Source organism: Panthera tigris, chromosome B1, assembly GCF_018350195.1.
Source record: "Panthera tigris isolate Pti1 chromosome B1, P.tigris_Pti1_mat1.1, whole genome shotgun sequence".
Classification (NCBI taxonomy): domain Eukaryota; kingdom Metazoa; phylum Chordata; class Mammalia; order Carnivora; family Felidae; genus Panthera; species Panthera tigris.
This window is the reverse complement of record NC_056663.1, coordinates 65,811,597-65,838,937: the sequence shown is the minus strand read 5'-3', so window position 1 is coordinate 65,838,937 and position 27,341 is coordinate 65,811,597. Positions and strand designations below refer to the sequence as shown.

Sequence of the window (27,341 nt, the reverse complement as noted above, 5' to 3'; positions counted from 1 at the left end):
GGGCAGAGAGAGAGGGAGACACAGAATCTGAAGCAGGCTCCAGGCTCCGAGCTGTCAGCACAGAGCCTGACACGGGGCTCGAACTCACAGACTGAGATCATGACCTGTGCTGAATTCTGACGCTTAACTGACTGAACCACCCAGGCGCCCCTACAGTACTTTTAACTGTCGTAGTTGTTAACTTATATTCAATACGTTAAATTAGGTTTGGTCTTCTTGTTTTAAATTTCTCATAAATTTCTTCATATTTGAATATAAGGCATTACAACATCAAGTTCATACTCTCAGAGTATTCTCACTACTTCCCCCCTCAAAAAGAATACATCTCCTATATACGTTTATGTTCATATCATTGTCCACTGAACTGTGTTTTTTTTTTCTTCTAAGAATAAATATGACAGGACACATAAAGGCTATTTAATATCAGTAGGTCAAATATATTCAAGTTTGGAAAGTATTTGGATTATAATTTAGATTATGTAAAATAATGAAGCAAAGTAAAATCAACATGTCCTGACATCTTAACACTTTATGAAATTAAAACGTTTTTTTCATAAATATGTTTCTACCACCAATGTATTACAAAATAATCACAATTTTTAAACATATTCAAATAAGAACTCACATAAAACAAGAGCTTTTCATTCTACTCAAAAGAGTCATATAATTTACCTCATTTAATCCTTAAAAGAGCACTTTGTGATATGTTATATTGATGTTACAGATGAACACAAAATTCAAAGTGGGTAATAAATAACTGATCCTAACTATGCTGAGTCTAAACCCTGTGATGTATCTTAAAAAGTGTTATAAAAAATCAGTGGTTTTCAGAATGCAGTTCTTGTAATTCTAGTGCTCTGAGTTAAAATATCTTTCTTTTTTTTAAAATACGAAATTTATTGTCAAATTGGTTTCCATACAACACCCAGTGCTCAGCCCAACAGGTGCCCTCCTCAATGCCTCTCATCCACCCTCCCCTCCCTCCCACCCCCCATTAACCCTCAGTTTGTTCTCAGTTTTTAAGAGTCTCTTATGTTTTGGCTCCCTCCCTCTCTAACCTTTTTTTTTTTTTTTTTTCCCTTCCCCTCCTCCATGGTCTTCTGTTAAGTTTCTCAGGATCCACATAGGAGTGAAAACATATGGTATCTTTCTCTGTATGACTTATTTTCTTAAAAGGTGAGTGATGGGGAAAAATGGATCCTTGACCAAATACAATGAAAATGCTTAATGAAGCAAGATAAGCATCACTAAAGGATTATGTAAAAATTTTGCAGTATCACAACGCATATTTGACCAAAGTTTTCCCTTATTTTCCAGTATCCAATGGATAAGGATTCCATGTAGTAAGAATTTAAGAAACTATATTAATTCTAGTAAGATGACACGCATTTGCCAATAAAAACGTTTATTTTATATCTAATTATTGAAGTAATTGAAAAAAATTACCCATTTAATGAATTAAGACTATAAAATGTATCTTATGATCGTTTGCTTTTAACATATTAGGTAAAACTCTAAATTAACTAATCTATTATAGTTAGACAAAGAAATGTATGTCTACTTCTCACAGAAGTCACTGAGTATATCACAAAGTAACAACTCATTTTTATATAAAATTTCTATCCTTCAGAATTTAAAAACATGAAATAATTACAAAATACTGAAATATTATTTCATTAAATGGGAAGAAGGAAGAAATACACATTTTAAAATCCTTATCAAATATAGCCTTTTTAATAGAGTCAAATTTCATGTTAAAGAAACTGAGGACATAAAATATAAAGGGAAACTGATAGACCATGTAATTTTTCATTGGCAGATAAAATAAGGATTTACTCTCCCCCCAAAATTAATGTTCATAACCATTTCAAAAACTACTCTGTGACAAAGGCTAACCATTGTAATTGAGTGAAGTGATTTATCAAGTTAAATAAATGAAGTCAAGTTAAATCAATGCATTTTGGTTAGTAATACTTCACTTTTCTTGAAACATGCCATTCAACTGTTCAGACTATAGAATTAAAAAAAAACCTCAGGGAAATTTAGCTCTGCTAAAGTCTAGAATAAATATATTTTTGGGGGTGCTTGGGTGGCTCAGTCGGTCAAGCATCAGACTCTTGATTTGAGTGCAGGTCACCATCTTGTGGTTCTTGAGATCAAGCTCTGTGTCAGGCTTGCTGAGCACGATGTCTGCTTGGGATTTTCTCTCTCCCTATCTCTCTGCCTCTCCCCTGCTCATGCTCCCTCTCTCTTAAAAATAAATAAATAAACATTTTTTAAAAAGATGTTTTGAGTTTGTGATTGAAGGAAAGATCAATGTTGAGATGTTACTGTACAGGTATACAAACTATTGGGTTCTGTAAAGAAAAACCTGAACAATATTAATTTGATATTACATGCAGCATTAAATTATTCTTTATTAAAAAAAAATAGAAATCCAGTTGTTCTGGGTGTTTTTCCAGCATCAAAAAAGGGATTATGCCTTGATTTCTTTTAGTTAGTACTGCCTCCTGGTGGACAAAATGAGTGGCAAAATTAATCACCTTGAAATGAAAATAAATGATCTATTGGACCTTATGATTTATTGTTATCGTTTTGAAAACTAGAGAGTGTGTGCAAAAGGGGAAAGGGGCGATGTGTTTGGCATAATACAAATTAAGCCATTCATGGCATAAATGAGAAATAGAATCAGACGTTTTTTGAAATATCTTTTGGTTGATGATAATAACAACATTATGTAGTGAAGGAGGTTTGTCTTCTTGATTGTTGTGGCAGGAGGAAATGCACGGAGATCATTTAAAATTATACCAAGTTGGTCAAATGAATTTTTTTAAGTTTTTTTAACGTTTATTTATTTTTGAGACAGAGAGAGACAGAGCATGAATGGGGGAGGGGCAGAGAGAGGGAGACACAGAATCTGAAACAGGCTCCAGGCTCTGGGCTGTAAGCACAGAGCCCAACGTGGGGCTCGAACCCACCGACCGCGAGATCATGACCTGAGCCGAAGTCGGCTGCTTAACCGACTGAGCCACCTCAAATGAATTTTTTAAAGACTGGATAATGAGCATTACCTTAATTCCCTGAAAGAAATTTTTACTTTTAGTGAAATCTATACTACTTGAAAGTTATTTAGTAAGATATTTGGGGGCATCTTTTAGATTATTTATAGTGGATATACACCTATAAATTTGTTTTTTCTTCTATGGAGTTATACATTGGAACTGAAATTGCTATTTCAGTTTGTCAGTTTGGAAGTTATGTATATGGCTTCTAGAATTTACATCTATGTATTATTATTTTTATTTCAAAACTCAACTTACAACAAAACACCATTCATATAAAGAATTTTGACTAAGTTTTTTTCATAGTAAAAAATCATAAATGGAACAGATGTCATCTAATGAATTAGAAAAGTATGGCAATATGTTCATAAAAACTGGAAATTAAATTTTTAATTGATCTGTTATTAAACAATCCATTTATACTCTTATTGTTATGTTAGGTTTAAAGTGAAATGCATTGAAATAAATGAGATGCTTATATTAGTAATTTAAGGCATGCTAATCAATCATACACTAGAAAGTAGTGCATATATGACATTGATATTTTGCAACAAGGTAATTAATAATCATTTATGAGAATATGTTTTCCCCCAATTAATTTCAAAAGTGAATTTTTAATAAAATAAATAGAGCAAAATACAATTTTTAATTAATGCAATTGCTATATTGTAAAATGGCAAGCACACCTCAGAGATATTGGGGTTTAGATTCCAGACCACCTGCAATAAAGCAAATAAATACTCCCAATAAAGTGAGTGAAATTAATTTTTTAATTCCCCAGTTCATTCAAAAGTTATGTTACACTATACTGTAGTATATTAACTGTGCAATAGCATGTCTGAAAAAGCAATGTATGTATCTTAATTAAAGAATAGTTTGTTACTCAAAGGTGCTTACCATCATCTGAGCTTTCAATAGGTTGTAATAACTGATTGCAGATCACCATAACAAATATAATAAGCACAAAAAAGTTTGACATATTGTAAAAATTACCAAAATGTGACACACAGTGAGAAAATGCTGTTGGTAAAACGGTGCCAAAAGATTTGCTCAACACTGGCTTCCTATAAATTTTAATTTGTAAGAAAAAAAAAAAAAAGACAAGACAGTATCTTGTGAAGTGCAAAATGAAGTATAATAAAATGAGGTATGACTACGTATATAGAAAAAAATTATTGCTCCCTTACATATTTTTACATTTATTTTTTTAATAATTATTATCACAAGTCTTCCATAAGTACACTTGTCTAGAGTTTATCCAACATTATAGTTTTGCCAAAAACAAATAAAATAATCCTTTGGTTGACATTTTCTAGACCTGAGTTTTCTTGTCTTTTAGATACTTAAACTTCTGAAGGATTATAACTTGGATATGATAGACAAAAAAACCACAGTTTTCATAAAATTTGCAATTATTTTTCTCAGCAATAGCTTTCTACACTGAATACCAAAATACCTAGCATTCATTATGTATTATATTGTAATTGATTAAAAATATAGCAACTCTGAATTTCATATAATGGTAACAGTCTCCATTTCAGGCATTACTTATTGTATGGCTATATTTTATTTTCTAAACATAAAGACATCCAACAATTAGACAAAGAGTCTCATGAAGGTCTCATGTATATGAATTCCCATCTTTCAGTTTTACGTAATATTTTCATTTATTAATGTAATGTGTCCAGTGGCTTTCAGGAATACAAATTTGAAGGTCTATCCATATCCAATAACTGTTTCTGACTAGTTACCTGATATTAAGGAAGTGAGCTAACCTCAGTGACTCTGTGAAATTATTCTAGTGAAAAGAGCTCTGAATATTCAGGCAACCCAGATTAGAAGTTTATTAGCATTCCAATTCAATATTACATACATATATAATGTATATGTATGTATATAATATATAGAGATAAATTATATATATTATATATATAAGTATATATGTATGTGTATATATATATGTATATATATATATATATATATATATATATACACTGTATATGGATATCTATATATGGATGGATATATATATATATATCTACCCCTGTACGTATCACATCATTTCAGTGCTCTGGACTGGCAATTTTGTGCTGTAGGAAATAAAATAATCTGAATACATAGTTGCATAAAAGTAAACAGCATGTATGACTTGTGTGTGTGTATGTGCTTGTGTGTAAAGACTACAGGTTCCATAGTATTTATTGTCCCATACACCTTTTTTTTTTTTAAGTCTATTTATTTATTTTGAGAGAGAGAAAGCCCAAGCAGGGGAGGGGCAGAGAGAAAGGGAGAGGGAGAGAATCCCAAGTGGGCCCTGTGCTGTCAACACGGAGTGTGATATGGGGTTTGAATCCACAAACCTGAACCGAAACCAAGAGTCAGACACTTAACCAACTGAGCCACCCAAGCACCCCCAAACACACACCTTAAATTTCATTAGGTATGGTCTTAACATAACACTGTCTTTATTGTTCACTGCATGTACGAATGTGTGTATCTAGGGAGAACAATTGTGCAGCTTACATTTCTCTCATAGTCAAATATCTATGACATAATACTTGCCATATAGAACCTATGGAGATTTATGGAGTTTCAAGAGATAAGTGTTTTTAATAATAGCATTGTCCAATATTTTTATAGAAGTATAAGCCTTAGACTTTCATACATATAAAATGACTATTGGTATCATGGAGTATGTTATGTTAATATTAACTAGAAAAAATGAACTACTTCTGGAGGGTTAAGTCACTAGTCAAAGATCACAAATATTTATTGAACAAGCTGGCACAATTCTTTCCTCTGTCCCTTAGGACATTACTATGCCACATGTATCACTATCAAATTTTTCTTAAAGTTACAAAGCCCTGAGCAGTATTTATACAAATTAGCAGTAGGGGAATATTTGTAACACCATACCATTAAAGAAAAATAATACATAAATAATAAAAATCATATGTATCAAATCCATGAAAATGTAAAAAAGCATCACTAATAACAGCACGCTAAATGTGTTTAATGTATAATTGGTACTGGTTAAATAAAATGCGACCCATTTAAAAATAGAACAAAATGATAATAGTTTTCTGAATTATTTACTTTAGATGTGCTTTCTCCAAATGCTGTCATGTTGGAATCCTAAATCTCACCTAGTAATGTGTTTGAGGATTAAAACGAGATAATACCTGTAAAAAGCTCAATCCAATCTCTGACATCTATTAGATATTTAAGAAAAGATAGATGTTAGGGCTCCTGGGTGGCGCAGTTGGTTAAGTGTCTGACTTCGACTTGGGTCATGACCTCACAGTTTCTGAGTCTGAGCCCCACATTGGGCTCTGTGCTGATAGCTCAGAGCCTAGAGCCTGCTTCAGATTCTGTGTCTACCTCTTGCTCTCTGCTCCTCCCCCGCTAGCATTCTCTGTCTCGCTCTCTCTCTCAAAAATAAATAAACATTAAATTTTTTTTAATGAAGAAATAGATGCCATGTAAGTGACTCTTAAGGAACCAACTTTAGTCCTCAGTGTCCCCCAACATATAACTAGCAATGAAAGTGGGTATACTTTATTTTTATCACTTCTGAATGATAAGAGCTAAAAGTTTCCACTTGAAAAGGGAGGAAGGAAAAATGCATGATAAAAGAACTGAATCTTTTCATGTGCCTGTTGGCCATCTGGATGTCTTCTTTAGAGAAGTGTCTATTCATGTTTTCTGCCTATTTCTTCACTGGATTATTTGTTTCTTGGTGTGGAGTTTGGTGAGTTCTTTATAGATTTTGGATACTAGCCCTTTGTTTGATATGTCATTTGCAAATATCTTTTCCCATTCCACTGGTTGCCTTTTAGTTTTGTTGACTGTTTCCTTTGCAGTGCAGAAGCTTTTTATCTTCATGAGGTCCCAATAGTTCATTTTTGCTTTTAATTCCCTTGCCTCTGGAGATGTGTAAAGTAAGAAATTGCTGAGGCTGAGGTTAGAGAGTTTTTTCCTGCTTTTTCCTCTAGGATTTTGATGGCACATGAAAAGATGCTCAACGTCGCTCCTCATCAGGGAAATACAAATCAGACCGCACTCAGATACCACCTCATGTTAGTCAGGGTGGCTAAAATGAACAAATCAGGAGACTATAGATGCTGGTGAGGATGTGCACTGTTGATGGGAATGCAACCGCTCTGGAAAACAGTATGGAGTTTCCTCAAAAAATTAAAAATAGATCTACCCTATGACCCAGCAATAGCACTGCTAGGAATTGACCCAAGGGATACAGGAGTGCTGGTGCAGAGGGGCACTTGTACCCCAATGTTTATAGCACCACTTTCAACAATAGCCAAATTATGGAAAGGGCCTAAAGGTCCATCAACTGATGAATGGATAAAGAAATTGTGGTTTATATACATAATGGAATATTACGTGGCAATGAGAAAGAAGGAAATATGGCCTTTTTGTAGCAACGTGGATGGAACTGGAGAGTGTGATGCTAAGTGAAATAAGCCATACAGAGAAAGACAGATACCATATGTTTTCACTCTTATGTGGATCATGATAAACTTAACAGAAGACCATGGGGGGAGGGGAAGGAAAAAAAAAGAGGTTAGAGAGGGAGGGAGCCAAACCATAAGAGACTCTTAAAAACTGAGAGCAAACTGAGGGTTGATGGGGGGTGGGAGGGAGGAAAGGGTGGGTGATGGGTATTGAGGAAGGCACCTGTTGGGCTGAGCACTGGGTGTTGTATGGAAACCAATTTGACAATAAATTTCATATTAAAAAAATAAAAAAAAAAGAACTGAATCTTTTTGGTGAATGGACAAACATACTTTTAATAACAGAAGATCAAGCACATACTCAGGAACATACTACAGCATAACCATATGTAAACTTTCCATAGTGATATTGTCCTTCTGATTGTAGTTAAGTATTTTAAATTATTTTTGGAAAATTCAAAGCTCAATTAAGTTGACAGAAGTTTTATGCTTTTTGTAAAGGAAGAATCATTTAATTTTTTGTCACAAACAGTTACTGTTTTATCACTGAGAAGTCTAGAGAGAGGCTCTTAAATATAAATGAATAAGCAAATCACAAATTAAAATACTCCCCTGAGAAATATTGGCAGAGGACAACTGATTTATTCCCCTTGTATTGTAATGAACTATTCTTCAAAGGAAATTATTTCCTAACAATATTTACCAATTTCCTAATGGATTTTTTTAAGTTTATTTATTTTGAGAGACAGAGACAGCACAAATGGGGAAAGGGGAGGGAGAGAGAATCAAAGCAAGCTTTGCACTGTCAGCACAGAGCCCAATGTGGGGCTTGGTCTCACCAACCATGAAATCATGACCTGGGCCAAAATCAAGAGTGGAACGTTTAACTGACTGAGCCACTCAGGCACCCCTCAAATTCTTAATGAATTTTAAACACATAATATATCCTATCCTAATGTACTTGTAATGTCACTGGAGAGCAGTGTGAAATACGGCTTCCCAAAGAGTTGATCATTCTTTTACACCTGTTAATACGATGATCCTGCTATCCTTGTCAATGGAACATTAAGAAAGGATATCTTACATAATTGTAAACCTCAAAATTGTGTACTAACTAGAGCTTAAGCCCTAATTCATTTGACAACATACGCAATCTTAATGTGGAAATCAATTGAGAATCCAATGGTATGCTATTGAACCCAAATTCATTTTGTCAATTGAATTCATATAAATATAATTTTAGAATATGTACATATTGGATTCTATGGTATTTCAAAATAATATTAGAATAAGAGCATGTGTATCAAATAATTAATCAGGGTTAGAGTTGCAAGTTTCCAAACATTTCAATATATATTTCCATGTACAGAGGAAAGACTGATTGATTTTCACTGGACTGCTTTGTGAATTTATGTGACTTCAGGTCACTGGTATAATGAGGATGGAATTTTTGTCATAAGCAAGAATAAGTACAGAATGCAGAAAATTAAAAGGTTAAAGACTTCCCCTGCATATATTCCTGACTATATAATAAACATGTCCTAATGAATAAGAATACCAATTAGTCAGGAAGTCTAGGAAATTAGATGTTACAATTGATTACTAACGTCAAGAGAACATAACTCACATTTCAATAGTTACCAAAATATGTACAATATTTGATTTTTAGAATTTTTCTCATCTATCAATATGTAAACTATTTGTTTTATTCAATTCTTTTTTTCTTAATATTAAACTTTAAAGACATTTTCATGCCATTTGTAATTTCCAGTAAAAAAAAAAACATTTCAAGATGATTCCCATAAATAGTCAAGAAAAATATTGAATTCTAAGTAGAGTTAGGCAACAGGTCCCAACAAAACAGTATGTCTCTGGTTTACTTACAACTCAGTAGCCTACAAGCCATAATGTGAGAGTTCTGAACCATGTGTCAGCCAATAACAGTTAAAGAAGTGGCAAACATCATCTTGAAATTTTATTACATTATAAAAGAAAACATGTTACTAGGTACTAGTAGAAAAAATATAATTTCTACTACTTCAGATGATAGGATTTATATATCCCAAGACAATAAGTTATCAAGAAGAAAGCTATACTAAACTTATTTCAACTATAACAGAATTATAAATATGATTTAAGTTTAACTTGAAACACTGGGACCCTTCACGAGAAGGAAGATGTGTACTCAATATGCTTAAAATGCACATATCATTTAAATGCACATCATACAGCACATCTTGGAATAGAAATTCCCCTTTGTAACACAAAAGTATGAAACTTTGAGTTAATATGAGTGCTTTGAGGATAAATAAGTGTAATAATTTCACATATAAAATAACAAGACATACTTCAGTTTGCTGAAAAAGAACACAAATAGTTTGGGAATCCCTGGAAGGGCCGTCTTCCATAATTCATTTGAATAAAACATACCTAGCAAAATAAAAAAAAAAAGTATACCTTTTCATATTCTTTAGGAATGCAGACACACACAGATGACCAAACACGGAAAACAAATTGAGTAATTCAATTGCTTGCAGGGAAGTGTGCAGAGAATATTCTATTTGGATTTATTAGTAAGCAAGGTTGATATTGTCGATTTAGAGACCCTCAGAAAAATAATTTCCCCTTCATCATTTTAGAAGTACATGTATACTTGGTAACTTCACGGTTTTTGGTTTTGGTTTTGGTTTTTGGTTTTGATGTTAGTTTTGGTTTTGTAGAACTCCAAGAAAAAGTAAAATAAAAACAAACCTATCTTCCTATGCAAAAAGGGTAGAAGGAAACAGGAAAACAGTACTTCAGCCCATAGTCAGGCTTGTGACTAAATGCCTACTGGAAAGGGATTGGTGAGTGAGGATGTCCAAATTGTGCAATAAGAAGGACCAGCACCTGAATGGAGAGGCTGGAAGAATTAACCCAGGAAAAATCAGTTAAGATTCATTATTATGATCTGCATACACAAGCGAATGGCAACCTTTTGCTGAAGAACTACAATCTACCTAGAGTAATTGATTATCTCAACAAGTAAACAAACATCAAAACATAAGAATGTCATTGTGGGGAAAAGAGTTTCCCTATGTCTATCTAGAGTTGACCACACCATACTAAAAGCTACCGCCAACTTTTAATATATAAATATGTTCTTGCTTTGTTCGTAGAAAATAAAATAAGATACCAGTGATTTAATAGTAGATCTTCCATGAGACATATTTTGTAAAGTTTATCTGGTGAATCATAGATGTAACAGAACACCAGCTCTTCTGGACAATGTCTGATGGAGGAACTCCAGGAGAACAATTCAGAAAACTAACAGAAAATTAGGTTGAAGTTCCAAACAGCACAGTATGAAAAAAAGGAAACCTCAACAGAGGATCCCCAGTGACCTTGTAGAATTTCCACAGGGCTCACAATGCCCTTAAAACCACATTGAAGATTTTGAATTCTTACTGTTTCCTCATTTTTAACTATGTCCAAAGCTGCATGATTTTTTTTTTCTTCTATACTCACGTGAATTTATGAAACTATGATCTTAAAACAGCCATTTCTTACCTTTGATTCTTGAGCTTTCTTGACTCTTTTCCTGCTGGAATTAAAACAGAAATAAGTCAAAATCTGTGAGTATGTGATCAACAGCTTGATACAGCATATCATTGTAACTAAAGACTTGTCCAGGTATTTTGTTGTACGTATACCCTAGAGTCATTGTAACACAATTCTCACCTTAAAAGCCACTTACGTCAAATCTTTTATCAGAGCAGTAATCATTCTTAGTGTCCATATATTTCTTTAAGAAACTAATACATTGTATTAATATGGATTTATAAAAAAATAAATGGTAATGAATAATAAATAATCATGACTCTCAAATGCCTCAGGGCATTTTCATTTAATTTCAACAGATATTGAATGATATCTTCAAAATTTTCTATTAATGTCTCCGCATTAATCTACAAATTGGTGGTGAGGAAAAATGTTTAAGGGCAAACAGTGGACAATTCAGTACAAAAACACAAAAGACATTTCAACTGTCTTTTCTTCAGTTTAACTTAGAATTGGTCCCTGCCTCACTTCTCTAAGGCTAAAGTTGACAACAATTCTATTATTTATTCAAAGGCTGCTTCAGTCAGATCTGTCTTTCAATTTGACATACTCCTTATTAGTTACCAGGCAACCCCAAAAGAATTAGCTTGCTTTCAAGTTTTTAAGTAGAAATTGTGCCCTCTATAACTTGTCAATTAATATTCAAGCACAGTTTACTCTGTCTAAAAGTTTCAGGGCCTCACACTAAAAATAATTTTGAAATAAATTTCTAATTAAAATTATAGATAGATATAGATATAGTTATAGATATAGATATAGATACACATACTTCAGAAATGTCTCAATGCCAATAAATTTTGGTAAAATTTATGAAAATAATGAAAAATATTAAGAATTTATTTTGTGGCAGGCATTAATCCCAGAGTCAGATTTGAGAACAAAAATGCATATTGACAAATGTATTTTTATGGAATATCCTTATCCAATGTATGATTCTATTAGACTTTAATACTTTATGTGCTATTTCTCTTTGCCTAATTTATCCAGCCTTTGTTTTTGAATTCTGTACTGTTTTTTGCTAATTGATTTTTTCTACTTCAGGTTTATTTTTAATTTAGAATATCTGTTGTTCATTTAAACTAAAATTTAAATTTTAATTACTTGATTTAAAAATACATTATTCTTTCATAATATAAGCAAGTGTAAATTCTCCAAAGAGGTATTTGTTAATGAAAAATAATCTCTCTGTCCTCTCTCCTCCTTTTATTCCATTGATTCTTTCATTCATTGAGTCATTCGTTCTTTGAATAAATATGTATAGATTGCTTTCATGTGCCAGACATTGCTTTAGGTGATAAGTCTACAAAGGATAAACAAAACAGAAACAAAACAAAACAAACAAATAAAACAAAAAAAAAATGTCCTTAAAGTAACATACTGCTTAAATGTTAATAAGTTCTATTTAGGAAAAAAGATATATCATAGAAGGTAGTTTTAGAATAAGTGACTGCAATTTTACCTAGGTCTACAATGATAAAATGTCTTTTTTATGTTTCAAGTTTTATTTAAATTTTAGTTAGTTAACACATAGTGTAATATTAGTTTCGGGAGTAGAATTTAGTGATTCATCACTTACACCCTGTAAGTGCCCTCCTTAATGCCCACCACTCATTTAACCCATCCCCATACCCACCTCCCTTCCATCAACCCTCGGTTTGTTCTCTATGGTTAAGATTCTCTTACAGTTTGCCTCCCTCTCTCCTTTTTTTTTTCTTTTCCTCTATGTCCAGCTGTTTTCTTTCTGAAATTCCACATATGAGTGAAATCATTTGGTAATTGCCTTCCTCTGATTGACTTATTTTGCTTAGCATAATAACTCTAGCTCCATTCACATCATTATAAATGGCAAGAGTCACTCTGGAAAACAGTATGGCAATTCCTCAAAAAGTTAAAAATAGAACTACCCTATGACCCAGCAATTACACTACCAGATATTTGCCCAAAGGATACAAAATACTGATTCGAAGAGACACATGCTTATAGCAGCATTAACAATAATAGCCAAATTATGGAAGAGCCAAAATGTCCATCAACTGATAAAATGACTTTTGAACAAAATTTTGAGTGAAATGAGAGGATATTATTCCAAGCATTTATCTGGGGAAAATATATTCTAGGGGAGAAAAACAACGGTACATTTCCTGAGGTACAGAAATTCTTGGTATTGTCAAAGCTACCAAGGAGACCAGTGTGAATAAACTAGACTGAGTAAGGGGAATTTAGTAGAAAATACAATAAGGGAGCTAATAGGGGTCAGTTAGATTAGCACCTGGGCACTTGTTAGATCTTTGGCTCTTACACTGAGATAGTTGAGAAAACAATCAGAAGTTTCTTCACAGAAGAGTAACATTATCTTAATTGCATTTAAGTAGAATCATTCTGGCTACTAAAATAGGTTAAACAGGGCAAGGACAAAATTAGACGGACCAGATGGAAGGGTATCACAGTAATCCAGATGGGAAGTGATAATGGCATAAAACAGTGTGATAACAGTGGAGTTGAAATATCAGTTGTAACTGTCAAGATTTCCTGACAGAATAAATTTGGGGTGTGAGATATAGAATAGATGAGGGTGATTTCAAGGATCTGAGTCATGAGAAGGATTTCTATTCCTTCTTCACTTGATTTCTGATACTGTCTCACTCTGTGAATTTTTCTCTTGTCTGACCACCCCTTTTGCATCTCCTTTACTGATTCCTCCTCATCCCCTCAATTTCTAAATACTAGGTTTGGAGATATTGAACCCTTACCTTTTCCCATACACATCTCACTTCTTTGGTGATCTTATCTGTTCTTATGGCCTTAACCACCATCCTTTTCCTAACGACTCTCAAATTTATATCTCTAGCCAATTCTCTCCATTGAACTTCAGCCTCATACATGTATTTTTGACATCTCTACTTGGATGTCTAATAACATCCCACTTATCACGTCCAAAACTGAACTTCTGATTTTTCCTTACTTCTTTGGCCATCTTTCTCATCTCCGTCTTCCTCATCTCTCCATTCTTCTAGTTGCTCAAAGTAATCCTTATCTACTTTATCTCTTAAGAGATGAAGAGCCTGAATTTTTCATGGATTTGATATTTGAACATGCTGACTTTTATTTTACTTTAAATATAACTCTGAGGACACAAAGTAGGCAGATGGTTAAAATGTCTGGAACTCATAAGAGATATGTCAACAAGACATATAAATTTAGAAACCACCATCCTATGTATAAATCATCAGTACTGCATCTGGAGAACATATAGTATAGTTGAATGAGCTAGAATTGAGTACTGGAAACAATATAAGAAAAATATAAAGTTTAATTAAACAACAAAAGAGAATAGAAGAATGGACAAATTATAGGAGGAAAAAACAAAAACACAAAAAGGTGGAATCATGGACTCCCAGGGAATATCTTATACAGGGGTAAATTTTCAATAGTCTAGACTTCTTCTGACAGACCAAGTATGATTATGTCTACGGCAATGCCCATTAGAAAAAGTGACATAGATGTAACCATTGACTTAAAGGAAGCAATGTATGAAACAGTAAAAATGGAATGGAAGAAACTAGCAAGGAAAGAAAGACCCGGGTGGTTTGTAGCTAGAGAGTAAAGTGAAATCTGTGCAGGTATTGTGTTTGTTTTTGTTCATCTCTTTGTTTCATGTTTAGTTTTATATTATCTATATCAGTGAGAATTGAGAATGTGTAAATGAGGGGGGTACATAGTAGAAATGGAAAGGATTATGATAAAAGGGAGAGATGGTATGACTGATAATAAGGTTATTGAATGTGACACAGAACTTGAGTGGAGACGTTTAGATAGGAGGAGAACCAGTTTCTCCAATATAACAGGTGGGCACAGAGAGGTGCAGGCATAGATGCAAGAGGTTTATAGGTTTGATATGATTAATTTAAAATTTTTAATCTGTGAGGATCTATTTTCTTTATCCATTAGAAGGGCAGTTGGCTGAGTGATGAAGTAGGCTGATTTGTCAGTAATTTGAGGAGATAAAGAAGATTTTTAAATGCACTGCTTTTTGGGAGACTTAGGTGTGTAGGACAGCTTGGTACTGTAAAAATCCTAATTGGGTTTTGCTATCATAAGTTTGCATGATACTGATATTAGCCTTATTTTGACTATAGTCAAACAGACTTAATACTCACTGATATTATATCTTATTGTATTTGTTTCTGAAAACCTAATTTTCTATTTACAGAATTGTACATATTATAAATTACCAAAGAAAATAGCCTTAAATACTCTATAAACTGGAAATGTTTAAGAAGCATGTATCTAAAGAAAAAATAGAAATTAATTTAATGGACTGAGACTAATAAACCTGTAAAGTAAGAATCAAATAAGGATAAACTACTTAATTCACTGCAAGACTTGATCTAGAACCATCTCAGTTGAGACTTAATGAACATTATTTAGGATTTTCAAAGTAGTAACTGTCCAAGTTGTTTCTGTGACTAAAATGTTGCTTTATTCACCTGACAATATACTTCCCAGAATTTTATTTCATATGCCATTACTTCATGTTTTAAATGTTAATTTTTTAATGGAGAAATATTAAGGAGAAAAATGTGATTATTTAATTATGTGAGAACTCTTAAAAGATCAGAAAGATTTGTTATCCTGGACTCATGATACACTCGAAAAACATTCTTACATTAGGAAAACTTAGTCTCGTCTGCAATGGTAGAATGCCAATCCCTTGGCATAACTCAATTTTAATATTCTTTCAAAAGACTTTCTGATAAATTGATCTTGTCTTAAAATAAGAAATATATTTTGGCAACATATCAAAATTAAATAATAGCAAACCATTTGTGTTTTACTTTGTACTACACCGTTTCTTGGAAGAATCCCAAAGTGCTATATTAATTATATAAATAGACTCCATGAAATCCAGCTTAATGGTAGAAATGAGTAAATAGATCCTTGCAGACAGTATGATAAAGATTGGCAAAGACAATCTGGGTAGTAGTATGGATTCAGAAAGAACACATGATTGTATAATATCTTAAATATAAAAAGATACAACATAATAAATAGAACTAGCTAAGCCAGTATAAAATTAAGTCCAGTTGGGGTACACAATAATTTTTAAAATGAGATGTTGTGATTCTAAAGTATCTAAGCAAACAAGACTATGGCCATATAACACTAATGTACAGGTTACTAGTTCCATTTAAGGGCAGAATAATATCTTCAATCTATAAGATATTATTAAGAATATTTCTTATCTAGTATTTGGATTTATAGAATGTCATTTACTAACATCTCGTGATGCCTATAACATAAAAAGCTGATGTCTCTTTATCAAGCACTAAAAGTAAATGTTTGGCCACAATATCTTCATAGTTTACCCGGTTCCTTCTTTCTTACTGAGAAGTCCATGCTCTCTAGAAAGAGAAGACACCATCTAAATGCTAAGTGAATCATTTCCATCACAACAGCATTGTTATAAACATTAGACAGCGAATTGTCCTCTCACTCCATAATATAAAGCTTAAATCACTTAAAAAGAAAAAAGAACATGACACATTGGGCTTTGAACTAACAGCACGGAGACTACTTGGGATTCTATGAGTCCCCTTCTCTCTGCCTCTCCCTAGCTCCAGCACGCATGTGCTCTCTCTCTCTCTCTGTCAAAATAATTAAGCATTAAAAAAAAAATACATGAACCTCATTCAAATAATACCCATGATACTCTTATTTTCAATTTGCATATGCATATTGTAGATTAATGAGACTAATGAAGTGCTTTTTGGTCATCCCACAGGCTTTCCTTCACAAAGAGGGATATAAGAATGAAGCAAGTACAGGTTCAATAGACCTGGTCCCTTAAAGAGGTATACTTAGTCTTTCTTTTGAATACACAGAAAAATAATGTCTATACTACATGAAGGAAGTAAGGAACATCAAGTACGTAAAATGCAGCATTTTCCCCTTGCAATAGTGAGAAAGAAAGGATCTCTAGGCTGCTACTGTTTTTCCTGAGAAAACTATAGACTTTCTGAGAGACTACAGACTTTCTTTAATTCATGGTGGGAAAATGGTCTTTTTGTCTTTATTTGTTTTTCATTGCCTAAAGTGTATAAAAAAGAACACTCAAACTGTGTTTAGGTTAATCACATACTGAAAAAAAAAAAACGCAAAACAAACAAACAAAAAAGAAACCACTTGTGTCATGAGATTTAAGAAAAGTCAAATGTACTGAATAGTTTTACTGGCATATTTAATCAAGTCCATAATGAACCTTAAAACTTAAATATTAACAAAAGAAACAAATGAATCTCAAGTACTCAGAAGTGATATGTCCTGGTTAAAGTAATCTTGCTCTCAATACATATGATCCACACTTGTTATTGAAGCAAATAGATTGTCAACATTCACCAAAGTTGAATCATTTTATATATATATATATATATATATATATATATATATATATATATATAGTCTAACATACAGCATTGCATAAAATGTGAATAGAAATATTTGCTACAGGGGCACCTGGGTTGCTCAGTAGGTTAAGCGCTTTGGCTCAGGTCATGATCTTGCGGTTTGTGAGTTCAAGCTCCACGTTGGGCTCTGTGCTGACAGCTCAGAGCCTAGAGCCTACTTCAGATCCTGTATCTCCCTCTCTCACTGCCTCTCCCCCACTCACACTCTGTCTCTCTCTCCGTCTCAAAAATAAAATAAACATTAAAAGAAGAAATACTTGCCACAACTTATATTGTATATACATGTATATGTACACACATACATTAATTGTATAGAAACTCAGGTAAATGTATATAATTGTAAACTTAAGACTAAAGACTAATAGACCCTAACAGTGAAAATAGTCAATGGATGGAGAGAAAGGATGCACAAATGTAAATTCTGGTGGCAAACAAACATAACTGTAAACATTATTAGTTTTAGATAGCTGCCTAGTTTAAATTTCTTCTCAGGATTCTTCCCTTCTCTTTGACACAATTATTGTTTACCAAAGACCACCAAACAAAAGTCGTGAAATGTTGATGTGCAGTAGATTACTCATGTTCAATATATATATTTAACATTTCCATGTGCTAGGTGGTTAAAATGTAAAATATTAAAGTTTTTTATGTTAGAGCTATTAAGTAATATTAATATTTAATAATAAGCAATATTAATTTCATGTAAGCCAAGAATAGGACACTTTCAGCCGAACCACTGACCACAATCTTGTCACAAATCTCTTCTATTATGACGCATGCATACCCATGAACACAGGAGCTCCCTCCTTCAGGCTTTCAATGCACATATACACACACATGTTCACACACACATACACATATGCACACACTTTCTTAAAAACTTATTTTGCTGGTGGCAATTTAATTATAAAATGTCTCGAAAATAAGAACTACTGGCAATGAAAATGCAGTATATCAGGCTTCCTAAATCTTGGAGATACAGACCTATTTTTGGTAAACTTCAATGGCAAATTTTCAGTCTTGCTTAGTTTAATCAATTTTAGGATCGTTTATTTAAAATACTTCCCCTTAGAATTTGAATAATGTTCTTGATCCAAGATCACCTCCTCAACAAGCCTCAACCTTCACCACTCTAAAACAGCACCCCCACTACTAGCTGCTTTTCTTAATTTTTATCCATTTCACACAAAAGTTGCTACTTCCTGGAATATGTATTTATTTGTTCATTTTATGTTCCCTTTACTGGAATGTATATTCCCTGAGCAAAAGGGACTTTGCAGTCTTAACTGGTTTACCCACAGTATTTAGAAGAGTATCTGCAGAAGAGTGGGCACTATTCCTAACAGAGTCTCTGAACACTTGAATTTCACAAACTGTTGGCAGGACAGACACATGCTCAAGAAATACGTAAAATAAAATGTGACATTCAAGAGTGGAAATGTATGTAAAATCTTGAGAGCACAGTCAAGGGAACAATGTCTTCTTTTTAACTTAGATGAAAGGAAGTTTTGAGAATGCAGAAAACTGGGAAATACAGAGAGCAGATGAGATTGTAAGAATAAGTAGTTCATCTCTACAGCAATGGGAAGAAGATCCTATCAGAAAACATAGCTTGAACAAAGTTAAGAAACTATGAGAGTGCATGGTAAGACTGCAAGATAGCAAATAGTGTCTCATGGTAAATGCACAATGGGATGATAAAATTGGCCAACTAGTAAGCTTCAACGTTTCATGAAGGAGTCAAAGTAACTTGCTTATGTTTTAAAGACATATATATATAATCTAAAATATAGCATACAAAACATTTGATCAGAAATATATGCTATAAGATTTATAGATTTATATGGATAGGTATAGATACAGGTATATATATAGATATTCAAAACATGACCTGGAAAAGCTACACATTGTTAATATAGATCTGCTTCTTTCTTGACTTAATACATTGGTGTAAAGTCATTTATTCCAATATCAAAATTATAGCGCTTATTATTGCCAATTCATATTATATTTGATATGTTTATGTGATTTTAAGTAAGGAAAAGATTAAAAAAAACTTGTTATTGGATTGATAGATATCCTCAATATTACTTTCAATTCTAAAGTCATAAGCTAGGTAACAAGACACATGCACAGGACTTGAAAAAAATCAAACTAGAACTGAATTTACTTATAAATCAAATCCATATTTAATAATATTTGTATTATCCTTTTGTTACATACATACTGAAATTTTAAATATTAAATTTAGAAGTTCATGATGGAAATGTATTTGTATTTACATTTAACATAAAATCAATTATTATAAAAATATATAATTATATTCATGGTTTAAATCTAATGTAAACATTAGAAATATTTTTGTCTGTTTTTAACAAGAGTATGTGTATTCAACTTAAATGGATATGACATATGCATAAACTATCACTACATAATGTGCCAAATACAAGTAATAAGAATTCTCACAATGTGTCACAAAAGACATCTTTGGTTCATGTACTCATGAAAAACATAAACAAACTGGATCTTAAAAGATGATCAGGATTTAACTAGATGAAGGCATCATGGGCATTTAGGGCAGAAAAAATAGCCTGTAGAAATGAGGAATTAGGTAGTGAGAAAGATTATATAGAAAATAATGCAAAGACTCACAAGGATAGTAGGTGATTAAAATAATCAAAAAAGAAATTACTCACTTAAAAGTCCACACATGGTGCACACATATATATGCACTCCTTTCTATACAAAGTATAAAATTATTTACTTTATTTTACGGTAATAAAGATTTGAGAATTTAAACATTTCTAGGAGGAAAAAATGTTATTTAACTTAACCTATAATATTAAAATAAAAATGATGATTCTGCAGTCCCTTTTTATAGCATCATTGTTTTACACTATTAGACTTCGAGTTGAAATATGGGGAAAATCTAAAATTAATAGTATGTTGATGGGCCACTGTTTTGGAGCTATAAATTTGAAATGGAAAGAAAATATATCTAAAATTAAGTATGTTTGACAATTTTAATTCTGTATTGTAGACAATATTTCATTGCGAAGGATATCCAGCATAAATATGGAAACTTTTAAAAGACATACCTATTTAATTTTTAAAACATAGATCATTTTTCTCTAAAAAGAGAATGGAGGAGATTACATTTTTTAAATTGATAATATACATTCTAACTGGCTTTATCCATTTATCGCATTATTGTGTGAAGAAATTCAAAATATAATTAGAAATTATTAATGTTATGATTATGTTACCACTTTAATAAGGTATTAGCATATTAAACTACTCACCCCTTGAATGAAGTTTTGTTTAGAATATATATACTATGAGATAGGTGTGAAGTATGGATAACATAAATTTCCGATCTCATAAGTTTACATTCTGTCTGGAGAGACTGATAGCTATTAATTATAAACAATGATAAATAATTTATAGAATGAAAAAAAATAAAGAATTTATAGGATAATGTGGAAACAAGAATGGGAGGAGAAAATGTCTATGCTGAGTATGAAGCAAAGGGAGAATTCACAGTGAAAATTGTTGCTTGAGCTAAGAATTAAAGAGTAGTAAAATAATTCGATGGGGAAAAGAGTATTAGGCAGTGCAAAGGCACAGAACTGTAAAATATTTAATCTTTTTGGAGAAACAGTGAAGAGGTAAACATAGCTCACCTACATACTTCTTTATACATGAGTATTATATAAAAATATATTCAAGAAACTTCTCTCCTATTTTCAGAAGAATATTTGTGACTACTTAAGTATTATAGCTAAAGCTATTTGGTAAAGAGCCATATAAATTAAATAAACACGCCAATTATTATAACAGTTTTCACAGTGTGCTTTTGAAGTGTGAAAAATAATGATGATTTTCCTAACAGAAATCACTAATTAAAGGATTTGGAATAAATAGATATATAAATCACTAATTAATGATTTTGACATGGAAATGAAGTCTTAGTGAAGATTTATTATTTAAAATGCATACATTTACATTAGAATTATTTCCATTTTAAATTTATCCCTTAATAGATTTAAATTTGTAATTTATTAAGTCTGTAAATGGATCCTAAATTATAATTGTTATAAGAATCTAATGATTCAATTTGTAAATTTCCAGTGATCTGGAGTATAGTAAGCTTTTTCTAGTAATATACACTTTTCAGAGGCTACCAATAACCCACATTTGTTATTGAAAATGTATTTTGTACAAAAAATATATCCTGCAATGTAGAAAATATAAAGACTTATAGCCAAGTATTCCAGAGTATAAGATATTCTGGGCACAGGCAATCAAGGGAACTTGATAGGGAAGATAAGCACAACAGAGGTCAATAGATGACCTCTAAGCATAAACACAACCATTGCTCATCCCAACAGGTGGAGGGACTGGGTGCAAGTCTATGAAAAGAAGATTAAGACTTGGGGAATAAAAATGGAGATAGGTGGGGGTTGAGGGGTGGGGTGGGGTGGTGTGTGGAGAGGAGAGGGGAGCCTAAGGGAATGACAAATAAGGGGAATATTAAAACATGTACATTAGTCTTACTACATAGCAAGAAATGTTTAAGTTATTTATATATTTTATCTCATGGAGGTGACCAAAGTCATGGTCTAGCTTCCCCTACTTACATCCTCAACCTGTGGGTTCATGGAGGTCTCTAGGAGATGATAACCATGGTATACACAACAACATTTTCAAGCAAATGTGATTACATGATATCGGAGACAAAACCATTAATTTAACTGCCATCTTAAAAAGATGATATCCCCAAGTGAGATATCCCTTAAAATAAGTAAAAGAATATTTAATAGGATTTTCATTCCTGCTTGGGCAGGTAAGTGGTAGCAGCTATTAATATCATCCTAATTTTAACTTAAAGGTGAGTGAAGTCTAGGGCATTTTATTTACAACTGTTTACTTTTTTCAACTTTACTGAAGAATAATTGACAAATATAATTGTATATATCTGAAGTGTATGTGATATTACATATATAAACAAATACACACACATACACACACAAAAAAACGTACATCATGGAATAATTGCCAGGATCAAAATAATTAACATACCTAAATCGCAACAGAGCTGGATGAGTGCCTGAATCCTGTCCAACCCACACAGAGACTGAGACACAACCAGGATGAATGAATGTCCTGAGCCTTGTCTTCCTTGCTCAGCAGAGACCCAAATGGGTGAGATAAGCACCCTGTGTTTCAACTTCATTGATAAAGAGTTCAAAGTAATGATCAAAAGATGTTCATTAATCTTGGGACAGAAATGAAAGAGCACAGGAAGTGTTTCAAAAAGAGACAGAAAATATTAAGAAGTAGCAAACAAGTTACAACTGAATGGAAAAATGCACTGAAGAAGTTCAAAAATAGAATAGATGAAATAGAAGCATGAATCAGTAAGTAGTAAGACAGACAATGGAAAACATCTGGACAGAGCAGCAAAATTAAACAAACAAACAAACAAAAAAAAACAGACTTAAAAGAAGTGAGGAAATCTTTAGGGACCTCTGAGACAACATCAAGCTGAATAACATTTACATTATAGGCTCCCAAAAAGAGAAGAGAAAGAGAAAAAGCCAGAAAAATGTTTTTGGAGAAACAATGGCTGAAATTCCTCTAATTTATAGAAGGAAATTACCAGGTCCAGGAAGTCCAAAGAGTGCCAAATAAGATGAACCCAAAGAGAAACAAATCTTAAAAGCATAATGGAAAAACAATATATTATGTACAAAGGAAACCCCATAAGTCTATCAGCAGAGTTTTGAACAGAAATTATGCAAGCCAAATGAGAGTGGCATCATGTATTTGAAGTGCTGAAAAAAAAAATACAAGATACCAAAATGTCTCTAGCCAGCAAGTCTATTCAGAATTAAAAGAGAGATTAAGAATTTTCCAGATAAGCAATAGCTAAAGGAGTTCATGACCACTAAACTGGTTTTACAAGAAGTATTATATTAAAAGGACCTCTCTAAGGTAAAAAGAAAGGCAGTAGATAATAATAAGAAAACACATTATGTAAAACACTCATTAGAAAAGGTAAAAAAATAATAAAGACAGTGGATTAACTACTTAAAGAGCAAGTATAAAGAGTAAAAGACAGAAGTAAAATTAATTAAAATGAAATAATTAGTTAAGGAATATGTAAAATAGAAATATGTAATGTGTGTCATCAAAAATATAAAATGGGGGGGTAAAAATATAGCTTTGAAATGGGTTCAGTATTAACCTACTATTAACTTGTAAAAGACTGTTATATACATAAGATGTTATGTGTGTAGTGCTTGTAGCCACACACACACACACACACACACACACACACACACACAAAGTTATAGTAAATACACAAAAGAAAAATGGAAAGGATTCTAAATATTTCACTGAAGAAAACAAACTACAGGAGAAGAGTGAAAGAAAAGAAAGGAAAAGAGAGTAGCTACAAAAACAGCCAAAAAACAATGAACAAAATGGCAATAAGTGTATACCTATCAATAATTAACTTAAATGTAAATGGACTAAATACTACAATCAAAAGACATAGGATGGCTGAATGGGTTAGAAAGCAAACAAATGAAAACCAACCAACCAACCAAACAAACAAACAAAAAACAAGACTCATCTATATACTTCCTACAAAAGACTCACTTCAAAAGTAAGGAAATACACATATATTCCCAACATAGAAGCACCAAAATATATACAAAAAATATTCAGAGACCTAAAGGCGTAATTTGGCAGTAATAGAATAATAGTGGGGGGCTTTAACTCCCCACTTATATCAATAGATAGATTATTCAGATAGAAAATCAATAAGGAAGCAGTAGTCTTAAATGACACATAGACATTCCAACCAAAATAGAAAAATATATATCATCTTCAAATGCACAAGGAACATTTTCTAGGACAGATCACAAGCTAGGCCACAAAACAAGTATCAATAAATTTTAAAAAACTTAAATCATATCAAGCATCTTTTTCAACCACAATAGTATAAACCTGGAAATCAAGTATAAGAAGAAAACTGGGCAAAACACAAACATAAGGAGACTAAACAACATGCTATTAAACAATGAAAGGGTCAACAAATAAATCAAGGAGAAAATTTAAAAAAATACTTTAAATAAATGAAATTGGAAATACAACGTTGTAAAATCTTTCGGACACAGCAAAAGCAGTTCTAAGAGGGGCTTCAGTGCAATTCGAGCCTACCTCAAGAAACAAGAAAATCTCAAATAAACATTTTAATTTTACATCTAAAGGAACTACAGAAAGGAGAACAAATGAAGCCTGAAGGTAGTAGAAAATGAAAACAATACAGATAAGAGTGGATAAATATGAAGAAGAGACTAAAACAATAGAAAATATCAATAAACTAAGAACTGGTTCTTTGAAAAGAGAAACAGAATCAACAGATTTTTAGACAGAGTCATCAGGAAAAAAGAGAAACCCCAAATGAATAAAATTAGAAATGAAAAAGGAGAAATTACAACTGACAGCATAGAAATACAAAGAATTGGAAGAGATGAGTCAGAGCCATGCATCAGGCTCTGTGCTGACAGCCCAGAGCCTGGAGTCTGCTTCAGATTCTGTGTCTCCCTCTCTTTCTGCCCTTCCCTCACTCACACTCTGTCTCTATGCCTCAAAAATAAATAAGTATTTTTTAAAAAAATAAAGAAAAAGAATTAGAGGAGAATAGTATAAAAATTATTTGCCATGAAATAGGCAGCCTAGAATAAATGGATAAATTCTTAGAAACATAATCTTCCAATACTGAATCATGAAGAAACAGAAAACTGAATAAACTAATTACTTGGAATTGAGTCAGAAAAAACAAAAAATAAAAATAAAAATAAAAACAAACAAAAAACTTAACAAACAAATATCCCGGTCCAGAAGACTTCACCAGTGAGTTCTGCCAAACATTTAATAATGAATACTTATTAAATTATTCCAAAAAAATGAAGAAGGAACACTTCCAACTCATTTTATGAAGCCAGAATTACTCTGATACTAAAACAGAAAATACTACAAAAAAAAATGGGCTAACATCTCTGATGAACATAAATGCAAAAATCCTCAACAGAAGTCTTAGCAAACCAAATTCAACCATACATTAAAAGGATCATACACCATAACCAAGTGGAATACATTCCAGGAATAGGATTGTTTAACATCCACATATCAAAAGGATGATATGGCACATAGCAAAATGAAGGATAAAAATCACATGGTTATTTCAATAGATGCAAAAAAAGCATTTGTCAAAATTCAACATCCAATTTTGGTGTAAACTCTCAATGAAGCTGGTATGGAGGGAACCTACCTCAACATAATAAAGTCCATATACAAAAAGCCCTCAGCTAACATCAGAGTCAATGGTGAAAACCTGAAAGCTTTTCCTCAAAGATGAAGAACAAGACAAGGATTCCCACGCTCATCACTTCTATTCAATGTAGTATTAGAAGTTTTGCCCATGTCAATAAGGCAAGAAAAAGAAGTACAAGACATTCAAACTGGTAAAAAAGAAGTAAAGGTGTCATTATTTGCAGATGACATGATACTATATATAGAACACCCTAAAGACTCTAATCAAAAGATTATTAGAATTAATAAATGAATTAACTAAAGTTGCAGGATACAAAATCAATATGCAGAAATCTGTTTTGTATCTCTACACTAATGAACTATCAGAAAGGGAAATTAAGAAAACAATATTATTTACAATTGCATTGAAAATGACAAAATACTTAAGAATAAATTTAACCAAGGAAGTCAAAGACTTTTACACCAAAAACTATGAGAGATTGATGAAAGTAATTGAAGACAACAAAAATAAATGGCAAGATATCCTGAGCTCATAAACTGGAAGTATGAATATTGTAAAAATGTTCATATTACACACAACAATCTACAGAGTCAATGCAATTCCTATCAAAATACCTATAACATTTGTCACAAAACTAGAAGAATCTTAAAATTCATATGAAACCACAAAAGACCCTGAATAGTGAAGGCAATCTTGAGAAAGAAGAAAAAAGCTGGAGGTATCATGCTCCCTGATTTCAAACTATACTACATAGCTACAATAATCAAAATTGAATGATACTAGAAGAAAAACAGAAACATAGATCAGAACGGAATAGAGACCCAAGAAATAACCTCTTTTATGGTCAATTAATCTATGACAAAGGAGACAAGAGAGTATAATGGAGAAAAGGCAGTCTCTTCAATAAATGGTGTCTAGAAACTGGGACAGCTATATGCAAAAGCATGAAACTGGACCACTTTCTTACACCTATATTAAAAAGAAATAAATTCAAAATGGAATAAAGAGTTAAATGTAAGACCTGAAACCTTAAATCTCTTAGAAGAAAACATAGGCAGTAAGCTTTTGACATCGGTTTTAACAATATTTTTTTGGATATGTCTCCTCAGTCCAGGGTAGACACATGATATCACAATTGTCAGAATGGCTGTTTTCAAAAGGACAAGAAACTGGTGTGCCTTGGTGGCTCAGTTGGTTAAGTCCTCGACTTCAGTTCAGTTGTGACCTCACAGTTCGTGAGTTCAAGTTCTATACTGGGCCCTCTGCTGTCAGTGCAGAGCCTGCTTTCGATCTTCTGTCTCCCTCTCTCTCTGCCCCTTCCTCACTACACTCACTATCTCAAAAATAAACATTAAAAGAAAAAGACAAGAAACAAGTGTTGGTGAGTGTGTGGAGA

General features: G+C 32.4%; 1 protein-coding gene across 1 annotated transcript in view; it reads right to left on the bottom strand.

Annotated features, from left to right (window-relative positions):
• Positions 1 to 27,341, bottom strand: part of FSTL5 (follistatin like 5) — a 791,029-nt gene that overhangs the window by 625,990 nt on the left and 137,698 nt on the right. Inside the window, exon 3 of the mRNA XM_015538440.2 lies at positions 11,084 to 11,117. Coding sequence (XP_015393926.2) covers positions 11,084 to 11,117 — 34 coding nt within the window. The remainder of the gene's footprint in view (positions 1 to 11,083; positions 11,118 to 27,341) is intronic.